We start from the raw sequence: 12,380 nt of genomic DNA, 5'->3' as shown, positions 1-12,380 counted from the left end.
AAGTTACTTTTATAATATAAGTTAAGAAAGGAATAAAGTAGATTATATTTTCATCGAGCAATGTGTGGAGCTAGAAGGAATACAAAAATGGATGAAATTATAACACCCCTATTTTTGGATCGGGGGTTAAAAAAGCTATCTATGGTCATATTTTATCATCAATTGAAAGTCATGAGATATTTACCCAAACGTTTTTCATTTTATCACAATCAATTTTAATTGAACAAGTTAGTTCACGTCAACTGGTTTAGGTTTATTAATAATATTTATACTAAAAATAAATGTTCATTTTAACGTGTAAACTATTGTTAGTGATTTCAATTATAAGTATAAATTATAACTGCTATACTCACGTATTTAGTCGATGTAAGCCCTTCATTAACCTCCGACCCAAAAAGAGACGTGTTATAAGTTTGACGTGTGTATCTGTGTATCTGTCTGTGGCATCGTAGCTCCTAAACTAATGAACCGATTTTAATTTAGTTTTTTTTGTTTAAAAGGTGGCTTGATCAACTATAATCCAAGAAAATCGGTTTAGCTGTTTGAAAGTTATCAGCTCTTTTCTAGTTACTGTAACCTTCACTTGTCTTGGGGTGTTATAAATTTTTAATTTACACTTGTTTTATATTTATTATATTATATTATTCTAAATATGTTGACACACAACAAAAATTGGTACGCAATTTATAAGAAATATTGACAAGTAGGTACAAAATCCCTTTCCGTCCATCACTGTCGTGAAATAACGGCCCACCAAAATATTTGGGCACACGATTCTAATACGCCCCCTGAGCCCAATTGCAAACAGCTACAGGATGTCTTTAATTTTTATGTTTACAGAACAAATATTTGCTGGCCCTCTTAGAGAAACAACCAAAATGTTTTTTTCTATCAACAATATAAATATCTCTAAAATATCTATTACCTACTACGTCAAAGAACCGACACTGACTCCCCTCTACCGATATTTTCATCGTGAATTATCATTGTTTCTCATGCTTTCGAGTTGATGATTATTTTTTTAAACTATTTCAATACAAAAACATTTCCATTTATTCATTCATTTATATCCAACTCAATGTTTCGATAGTGAATCGATACTGAGAGTGAATCGTTCTATTGCGGGAACCGTTAAAACTACAGCGTGTACAAAAATTACATCAGAAGACAAATAGATACTATCTTATCGCTATTCCATACTTCGGTTGCCTGGAACGAGGTCGGCGACGATACTATCGATGAAAATAATCAATCAGATTAGGAACTCTTGGCATTTGTATTTGAAGCTCCAAGACTTTTCCCACTGAATGTAACCACTTTTTTGAAAAGCTATGCAAAAAGCATAGTGAATAATATAATAAGTAATAAATGAGATATGTAATAAACAAACCCTACTACTTTACTACTATGCTACCTCTGATACTCTGTGTTCGTCTCATTTTATCAAAGTTAAATTATTAATGGTTTCCCTATAACCGCGTGTGAACTTCACACATGTTTTGATTTTATTGCGTTTTGCACTTGTGGGCTTCCATGATTATATTTCTATTTCTTAGATTTATGAAATTGTTAGGAAACCTATCGCAATAAAAGTGAACACGCTAGATGAAGCCCAACTGGTTTCAAACCTATTCAGGGAACCGGGCCTTATTAGACCCTGTTCCTGGGAAAAAAGGTTTCAAAGGAACTCAGCTGGCAATCGCGATGCGTTTTACGCTGTCTTACGAGATTAAGCACTTGAGTACAGCCGGGAGCATCTATATTTACAATGGATATCACGCACGATAGTTTAAACGTTAAAATAACAATGATTTCAGTACCAGTAGAATCCTAGAAAACTTTCCATGTAAAACTACCAAATGACTGGACTACATTTTGTGTTGAAGGAACACAGCAAGTGAAAGCTGATAGGCTAGTAGGTACCACAATTTACATAAACGTGGCGGAAATAACCTGAAATAACGGATGGCGGAAAGAATCACATATCAAATCCCTATTTATTTTCTCTATCTGATGTTCAGTTTTGTTCTAGGTGTTCAGTGGTGCTGCTACTTGCTTCTACGCTTTCATTGGATTCGATATAATAGCGACTACTGGAGAAGAGGCGACCAACCCTAAACGTTCTATCCCTCTGGCGATTGTCCTTAGCTTGGCCATCATCCTCATTGCTTACGTCAGCAGTTCCATGATGCTCACTCTTATTGGTAAGTACTCTTCAGAAACAGAATTTCTGTACTAGGTACATTATATACGTTTTACATAAAAAATAAGTTGGTACAATAGGTTGTAGAACAGGTTGTAGGACAAATTCTTAACTGTTTCAATTATGTATAGAATTTGAAACCACCCAACTGATGTTACCCAAACCAGTTTCATTAGAAAGGCAATAATGCGAAGATGGTTTAAGATTACTAAAAAAATGCATTAGGCACATTTTTTTTTTGTAGTAGCACACGCTGGGTATCCGGTAGTAAATAATATGATAAAGTTACAAATCCTATAGATACGTGACATTAAAATTAAAGTGGCGCTGAATGTAACAAAAACTCTTTGTATATTTTTTAATGTCAATAATAATAAATAAAAATATAAAAAAAAACAACTTATTTTACAACACAAGAGCCAGCATGCTCATATCCTTCATTGCATGCGATATTTTCGGTACCGAAAAACAAAGGTCAACTTGCCGTACAATATAATGTGCTGAAAAATATGATTACGCCAACAGTAGCCGTATATAGTAGATTCGGTGTGCCTGTTGGGTATGACTTGCAATAAAAACCGGCCAAGTGCAAGTCAGACTCGCGCACCGAGGGTTCCGTACTCGGGTAATTTTTCCGAAATTTTGCACAATAAATCATGCAAAAATAAATAAAAATCTGTTTTAGAATATACAAGTAAAGCCATTTCCCCCCCATATGATACCCCACTTGGTATATCTTAATTTGAAAATTGAAACACAATTTAATTTTTTTAATGATGTAACCACAAATTCACGGTTTTCGGATTTATTCCTTTACTTGTGCTACCTACCTACTACCTAATTCATGATTCTAGGTCAACGGGAAATACCCTATAGGTTTTCTTGACAGACAGACAGATAACATAGTGGTCCTATAACGGTTCCGTTTTTCCTTTTGAGGTACGGAACCCTAAAAAAGTAGTGCTATATTTGTTGTAACTGCAAAATGAGCGGTCAACCTGTGGCGCTAAACAGCATTTGCATCAATAGTGCTCTTGATTGCAATTCAATAATCATGAAAATTCACGGGCATGACCTGCGGGGTGATTCGCTAACTCAATGACCAACACTAAATGAAAGCCATCAAACTCATTGATTCGTGGCTTTTATTCAGTGATGACAGAGTGAACTAGAGTGTGGAAACTTTCGGGTTTGAGCCTGAATTGACATCTGTCAAATGGGTTAGGGGTGAAGCGAAATCAAAGATACCTAATCGTTTCGTAGCCTACCTAGCTTCAAAAGCTTCGGTAGTTCAACGGTTGAGAAGCGGACTGAATTCCGAAAGGTCGGCGGTGCAAACCCCACCCGTTGCACTATTGTCGCATCCACTCCTAGGACGCTCCTTTACGCTTAAATGGCGGGGAAAGGGGAGTATTAGTCATGATTAGCATGGCTAATATTCTTTTTAAATTTAAACAAGTGTAAATTAAAAATTTATAACACCCCCGACGATCCAAAGTATTTGAGTTTTCCAAAACATCATTTTCAAATAAATAATTATGTATTTAGGCAACGTCCATCTTGACAGCTTGACATTTGTCAATTGACATAGGTAATATTATGAACCTAACGGTTATCTAACCTTCTTTTCTACAAGAAAACTAGAAAAGAGCTGATAACTCTTAAACGGCTGAACCAATTTTTTTAGATTATAGCTAAGAACACTCTCGATCAAGCCACCTTTCAAACAAAAAAAACTAAATTAAAATCGGTTCATTCGTTTAGGCGCTACGATGCCACAGACAGATACACAGATACACAGATACACAGATACACAGATACACAGATACACAGATACACAGATACACAGACACACAGATACACAGATACACACGTCAAACTTATAACACCCCTCTTTTTGGGTCGGGGGTTAAAAAATAATGTAGGTAACAATTGGCACCTGTCAGTGTAGGTGAAGCCTCGACGTTTTGTTGCAAGATTCGTAACTGTGGTAAACTGTGGTGATGATCACTAAGTTAGCGAATCACCCCGCTGATGTGTTTTCTGTTTAACACGAACACAATGGCAAAATTTTATAAAATCAAATTTTAATGTCACTATCAAAATAAATGAATATAAAAGGTAAATAATTCTATCTACGATTTCAGTTAAATTACGATTTAAGTTAAAGTAACATTATTTTAATCATTTTTTTTACATAAAGTTAAATATTTCAATACTATAAGCAATATACTTATTAAAACTTTATTAGTCGTAGGTAATTAGGTAATTACCGAGAAAAAAGAACAAAGTTCTTATATTCTTGAGAATAATATTTAAAATTATGAGCAAAGATTCTGCGTGGAACTTATTAGTTCTTAGTTTTATCACTTAGTAAGTGAGATACGAGTGACACTCAAAGCTTAACTTCTATCTAAGTAAAAATGTAAATACTCGTACCTCAGATAACTGAACTTGCATGTACTATTACAATACTTACACAAAGAAAAAGGTCTGGCTCACTGACCGACTTATCAACGCCCAGCCCAAACTCTTGGACCTTTTTATTGTTGACGAACTGAAATTTTGTACAGAGGTTCAAAATAACAAAGGCCTAGCCCTCGCTGGCTCTCTCTTTATAAAAGTTTGTCTTAGCTTTAAAATTCATTTTCCGTCCTTTTTTAGCAATAGTAAAGAGAAAACGATGCAGATAATATGCATTTTGCACGGTTGTAACTTGTATAATATATGAATATACAAAGTGCATTAGAATCATTTCAGTACGTATAGCATCGCGGAAAGAAATTGAAATGCATGTACTAACGTATTACTTGCCAAAAACCAATTCGCTAATGCCCATAAATCCTTTAAAGCAAAGTGAGATACGTCCGCAAACTGATGTTTCACGATATTCGTTGAAAGATTTATCATTTTTCATTCCAATTCACCTTTGCAGAGCTTATTCTTTAAGAATTACTGCAGTGTACTTAGTATGAAATTTTACTTCTTACCAACGTTCTTACTTACGTAGAATACGAGTCTCAAATATAAATAACTTCAGAGTAAAATGGACTTAAGGCTTCTTGATTTAACGTAAAAAAATTCATTATCACCGATTATGATTACACAACGTATCCGCTTTGAGCTTTGGCAGATGTGTGAGAAAACTTGAGTCTTAAATTCGTTTTACTAAGACGCTGAACTCTTTCGACACTCAAATTCTATCAACATTTAGTATGAATATATAAAAGGAACAGATGACTGACTGATTGACCGACTGACTGATCTATCAATACTCAAAGGTCGGTTTCGGAAAACCTGCCTCGAATTATTACGATCGATATTGTTGTGATTGGCTGAATTAATGGTATTATTGTTGCGACAATGCATTGTAGCAAATAGTGAGCGAGTGTCAATCAATCACAGGTGATTGCGGTCGTGACATTGTAGCTGTCATTTTACCGTAATTGTACATTGTAGATCAGAGCCGTATTTGAATACATACTGTTGATTCAGCTTGTGCCCGCCGCCGTGTGTATGGTTTCCTTACTAAGATGCCCGCTTTACATTTGTATAGTCCACGGTCCAAGTCGCAAGCATAATCTAGCAGAACTTATACTAAGCTTACAGAAATCGGCCGTAAATATTCAGCCGCCTTTCGACATTTTTATTAAAACTTGTTAACTAAGCACCCATTTACCGCAATCTATCTTACCCTTGAGGTTCATGCGGCTTAAATGTGACAAAATTTTACACAAATGTTCTTGTAAAGGATCGGGGTTCTCACCGTCACTCGCTCCATACAAACCTAGTTCCAATTTCATTTGAATATTAAGCAACCAAAGTCCATGAAATTTCGCAGACATATTATTCTAGAAACTAATATCTATGCCTGTGGTTTTCCAGATTTCTGTTAAAATATTCGGTTTCAAAGTTACGCGGTCTTAACAATTCACACACAAATCTTTGAGCCCTTGTAATTTTAAAACTACATATTTTTAGAAAAAATCTAAAACACCACAGGCACAGATATTAGTTTCTAGAATATGTCTGCAAAATTTCATGGACTTTGGTTTCATGGAAATTGGAACTACGATTGTATGGAGTAAGTGACGGAGAGAGCCCTGTTAACTTACAGGGTCATGGGCGTGTAAAATCAATGAACAAAGTGTAAAGTTGTAGAGTCGCCGTGTAGCCACGTCATGTATAATATATGAGCCTTATTTGCGAGCATTTTCAGTTCAATTATTAACTTCTCTGTACTAGGTATCATTAATTTCAATCATTAATTTTGTAGTGTGAATTCCACACACGCTACGTATTTTAAATTAAACATTCATAAACATTGCTATGAATCTCACTAAATGCAAAGGTTAGAAAATAATGTTTTTAACCCTTTCGAGAGAAATATTCTAAATGATAGTGAAATGCACATTGAAATTCACTAAGAAGCTTAAAGTTTATATAAGCAATTTTAAAGACGAACGCGTTACTAATTAGTTTGAAGCCGCACGTATTTGTATAGCACAAAGCAACATAAATATAAAGCCATGTGAATGTGTTTCAATAGATTTTCAAGAAAATGCAACCTTCCTTGAATGGAGGTCGGTTTTTTCTTTGGCGTTACTCCTTCCTCGTTTTCACCATTACCTATTTACCTATTTGTTTCCTGTAAATGTGTAGATGACACCGCATTGTATGACCTGTAATCTGGGATGAATTAATCACCAATAATTATCTGGGTATCCGATTCAAGCGAAATGCAAGAAATAGGTACTATGTATAATGTATATTCTTTTTTAAATCATCTACCATTTTCTTTTCTTAAATTATCTGTCCCTTTAATTTATGTAGGTATTTAAAAAAAATTCTACTAGTTTTGTAGATGAATAAACGTACTTTAAAAAAGTACATAAAACTACATATTTAGAAAAATAAACAACCAAAAATCGAACTGATTTATGGCCTATTATTTCAATATGGTTCCGAAGCTTGCATGCTAGTTTAAAACCGTTGCACATTGGTGTTTATTTTTTATTCATTTAGAAAAAAGCGTCCACAAAGTTAATACATTATTGGTTTAAACATAAAATCGTTGGAGATTTTTTTTCATACACCAATGCCGTGGATATTAAGAGGGGTACATTATAACCACATGGCTACATTTACTCGTATAATTACTATCTCACTAAGTATAACAACGTATTTATATTTGAATTTTTGACAAACTACGTATAAGATGGTATAACTAATTACAAAGAAAAGTACTCTACTTTTTTTTAATCTGGTACAAGTTAGCCCTTAGACCTGGACCTAGTGGCAAGTGATAATGCAGTCTAAGAAAAAAGTGAGCTTATGGAGTTATGACATAAGTATGGCAGTTTTCGTTTCTACGTGGCATTGTACTGGAACGCTGAATCACTTGGCGGCACGGCTTTGCCGGTAGAGTAGTAACTAGCCCCGGCCGAAGCTTTCAACCAAATCAGACCACATACCTATAAGACCACAGCGCTCACCACTGTACTGACAAAAAGTACTTAAGTAGGTGCATATTTAACTCCCGACCCAAAAAGAGGGGTGTTATAAGTTTGACGTGTGTATCTGTGTATCTCTCTGTGGCATCGTAGCTCCTAAACTAATGAACCGATTTTAACTTAGTTTTCTTTGTTTGAAAGGTGGCTTGATCGAGAGTGTTCTCAAAAAAGTTGGTTCAGCCGTTTGAAAGTTATCAAGTCTTTTCTAGTTACTATAACCTTCACTTGTCGGGGGTGTTATAATTTTTTAATTAACACTTGTATAAATAATTTCTTTCTTTGCCAGTACCGTACAATGAAGTGGATATGGACTCAGCCCTCATGCAAATGTTTGCATACGTGCATGCACCCGCGTGCAAATACATCGTCGCTATTGGTGCTCTCGCAGGCTTGACCGTTTCCATGTTTGGCTCCATGTTTCCTATGCCACGGGTAGTGTATGCCATGGCGTTAGACGGATTGATATTTACGTAAGTATATATTATCTATACTAATAAATAAAATTGGAGTGTCTGTCTGTAATTTCGAAATAACTACCTCATATTAAGCTCATAGGGTTATTTGAACGATACCTTAACTGAATCACACGTTTTTAAAATTTTTGTCTGTCTGTCTGTCTGTCTGTCTGTCTGTCTGTCTGTCTGTCTGTCTGTTTGAAAAGGCTAATCTTTGGAACGGCTGAACCGATTTTGACGGGATTTTCACAGACAAGTAGAGGATTGACCAGGGTATAACATAGGCTACTTTTTTAACCGACTTTCAAAAAAGGAGTTGTGTTTTTCTACCTATGTACACCGAAATCTCTGAGATTTCTGAACCGATTTGCGTAATTTTTTTTTAATCGATAGAGGAACTTTGCGACATTGTTTCATAAAAAAATTGGATTCCAACTCCTCAATCCTGATGCTGCAGGGGATCTGACCAATCCACGCGGGCGAAGCTGCGGGCATCAGCTAGTCGTAAAATAAGAACTGTGATGTTGAACCTGCGCAGTGGATGATTTATTGATGTATTTGGTTAAACAAAGTGAAGTATGATGGTGGTCGGAGTGTGTATTTTGCCGTGTAATCAAAATCTTGTTTGTTGCACTTCTTTTCCAATCAACTTACGATTAAAAATGTAACATAATTCTGATTTATGTTTGTAAACTTTAATAAGTCTTTTAAGTTTAATATTATAATAATTATTTAGGTATTTCTACATAATGTTTGTTCTTTATAAATAATTTATGAAATAGGAGCAATCAATCTCCACAATCAAGTCCAGAGCTCTCTTCGCCTGATGACATTTGTATCCAAAATCGACTTCAACATTTATTTATCTTGTTGAACTTTAATTTGTAAGAGGTACTAAATACAAATGAAAGGTATAAAACCTATTTAGGTAGGTATTGTTATACAACTGGTTCGCCCTCCATAGTTTTTCAAAGGGAATCAAATAAATGGCTTGAGCAACCGCGAGAGCGACAAAAAACTTTTGGTCACTCACAATCATTTAAAGCTGGCAACCTTTCAAGCGCAACGCTGAAAGTTCACCAAAGTTGTTCGGTCAATTTCAGTTTCAACCACTGACAATGAAACCCTCCACGCGACGAGAATTGCTTCTGTGACGTAAAAGGGTATCGCTTTTACAATCTTCATGCCCAATCTTCTAATCTTGGTCTAATCTTAATTTTGGTGCCCAAAAAATTCTGACTTGAGTTTAACTTACAAGAAGTGCGATCTGGGTCCTTCTGATTTTTTAGGGTTCCTTGTCAAAATGACTGTATTACTAAGCCTCCGCTGTCCGTCTGTCCGTCCTGGATATGTCTGTTAGAAGGCTGTATCTCGTGAACCATGATAGTTGAAGTTTTCACAGAATGTGTATTTTCATTGCCGCTATAACAAAAAATAATGAAAATTTCAAAATGGCCACCATGAAAATGAAAAAAAAGTTGTATTTTAAATGATGGTACGGGAACCCTTCGTGTGTCAACAAGAATGACATGTAGGTATGATGAGACTAGCATGACAAAAGTGTCTATTTCAAGCTCACTGGATTACACTGTCCAGCTGAAAAGGCACCTCACTTTATCTAGCCAATATAGCTTCCCTTTGACCAGATAATGTCAGGCATTGAGTATAGACTTTGTCAGTATCTAGACTTTGAGAGCAACAGAAATACGATACTAGCTTATGCCGCAGCTTTTTATCCAGGAAAATCAAAAAGTTCGCACGGGATTTTCAAAAATATAATACATGAGGATTAAATCCTAGCGTCGTCTAATCCATACTAATATTATAAATGCGAAAGTGTGTCTGTCTGTCTGTCTGCTACGTTTTCACGGCCCAACTGCTGAACCGATTTTAATGAAATTTGGTACAGACTTGGGATACATCCCGGGGAAGGACATAGGCTACTTTTTATCCCGGAAAATGAAAGAGTTCTTACGGGATTAAAAAAAAAAACGAAATCCACGCGGGCGAAGCCGCGGGCATCTTCTAGTATTATATAAAAGCAGAGAATTAATTGACTTACCAAAATATATTATGTCGTGTTTATTTAATAACTTCAAACTCATGAAAGTTAAATCGGTGGATATTATTTATAGGAATATTGCGTTTGATGTTAGTGAAAACAAATATTAACATGTAGGTAGGTTATGCTAAAATTTCTTCGTGTGGTTTGTTGTGGTTATCTCATGAATTAGCGGTTAAATCCAAATTATTAACGTAGTGGTTAAATTAAACGTTTACAATTACTAAATTTAACTACTAATACCTAAATTTGACATTTGAAAAGTAATGTAAATAATTGACTAACCGGATGTTAACAGGGCTCTCTCCGTCACTTACTCCATACAATCGTACATCCAATTTCATTTGAATATTATGCAACCAAAGTCCTTGAAATTTTGCAGACATATTCTAGAAACTAATATCTGTGCCTGTGGTGTTTTAGATTTTTCTAAAAATATGTAGTTTAACTGAGCAGCGAGTAAATACACCGTAATTTTCCGTGAATTAGAGTAACTAACTTTAGCATAGAAGGTGTTTACATTTATAACTGTAACTAGCCATTTTCGAATTATTCACATAGGTGTAAAACCTGTCATTAGCAGATGAGAACAGTATTGTGATCCTGTGAATCTTGTGAATAACCTCTTACAAGGAATGTATTGAATTACAAGTCAGCCTGTATAAGGACCTACCTATTTTTTAGTAATAATTACTTAGTAGGTACTTGTGTTTTATTTTGTCACGAGAGGTGTGTTTCCATATATTTGCGAACTGGCTTAGGCTGGCGTTGCGCGTTAGATCCTAAGCCTTACTTTTTCGAGTGGAAGCTTTTTTAGGCACGTTGGGGGATTTTGAGATTGTTATAACCTTTAAGGTTGCGTCACCGATATGCTAATGTGAAAGATGTGAACACTAAACTTATGTTAATGGTTTTAATTTAAAAATAATGAAATTTTAATTTTTGATATTACAATTAAAACAGTAATTTCATAGTTTTAATTTTTTTCTTAATTCTGTCTGCAGTCCTCACCGAAAGCATGTTTTCATGTATTTCGTAATTCTTGTTTTCTTGCCAAGTAGGTACTTAAATACTTTTAAGGCAAGAGGTACTTAAGTATCTTCTAGGCATGCGCACTCCAACCTAGACTTTATTGCTGTTTATAAGGCATGATGGTCATCAAGCGCAAACCTGTCACACGATAAAACCTGAACTACCAACTATCGACAACGTGCTCTTATTTTCATCTGTGTTTTAGGCAACTGGCCAGAGTATCGGAGTCGTCTGGCACTCCAGCGCTTGCCACCATCTGTGGAGGTATCACAGCAGCCATCGTCTCCCTCCTCATCCAGCTTGAGGTCTTGGTGGAAATGATGAGCATTGGTAAGTACCCTACTCGCAGACTTATATTTTGGAGTTATGATGTTTATGTTATTTATATAGAAAATATTATGTTTATGTTATTTATAAGTATAGAAAACTTATGAAGCTATTTATGAAAATCGTACAAAAACGAAGAAAATATATACTATCAATAACAAATAATAAATTTTACAATAAATAAAAATCTAGGAAGCTAAAATATATTTTTAAAATGAGATTTGCAAAGCACATTCAATGTGTGATAATAAATCCGAATGCGTAAACGGCTTTGCATTCCATTAAGATATTGATATGTAGTAATATAATTGTAACATGGTGCCTTTTTAAAGGAATTGAACAAATCGGTCAAATGAATAAAAAAAGATTGGCAACTGTTAATGGGATAGGTACGCTAATACTAAACCGAGAAGTGTTAAAAATATGATTGCATTAAAAATTTATCGTACACAACAAGAAATGAATAAAATGGACTGCTATATATTTGGGAAATAATTAATCCAATCTAGCAATTAAAATTTGAAGTGATCGAATGAAATTTTAAAGCGGCCGAAAAAATACTAAGTGGGCGCAAGTTATACCTACTTAGTTGGTATACATAATAATCGATTTGAGTTAACACATAAAGTAACACAAGAATACTTAGGGTGTCCTACAAACGATGTCACCTTAAACAGTTTTGACTGTATTAGATCATACATAATTCGGATCGACGGTTTTTTTCAACACTTGGCGAATTACAAAGCTACTTTTTATCCAGGAAAATCAAAAAGTTTCCACGGGATTTT

At 34.9% G+C, this 12,380-nt stretch overlaps 1 protein-coding gene across 1 annotated transcript in view; it reads left to right on the top strand.

Moving 5' to 3' along the window:
* The window catches only part of LOC123880230 (probable cationic amino acid transporter), a 98,604-nt gene that overhangs the window by 49,645 nt on the left and 36,579 nt on the right, over positions 1-12,380 (top strand). Inside the window, exons 7-9 of the mRNA XM_045928229.1 lie at positions 2,033-2,204; positions 8,003-8,186; positions 11,471-11,595. Of these exons, the coding sequence (XP_045784185.1) occupies positions 2,033-2,204; positions 8,003-8,186; positions 11,471-11,595 (481 nt within the window). The remainder of the gene's footprint in view (positions 1-2,032; positions 2,205-8,002; positions 8,187-11,470; positions 11,596-12,380) is intronic.

This window comes from Maniola jurtina, chromosome Z (genome assembly GCF_905333055.1).
Source record: "Maniola jurtina chromosome Z, ilManJurt1.1, whole genome shotgun sequence".
In the NCBI taxonomy this organism is placed as follows: Eukaryota; Metazoa; Arthropoda; class Insecta; order Lepidoptera; family Nymphalidae; genus Maniola; species Maniola jurtina.
Note: the sequence above shows the minus strand (reverse complement) of the source record. Positions and strands in the feature narration are given on the sequence as shown.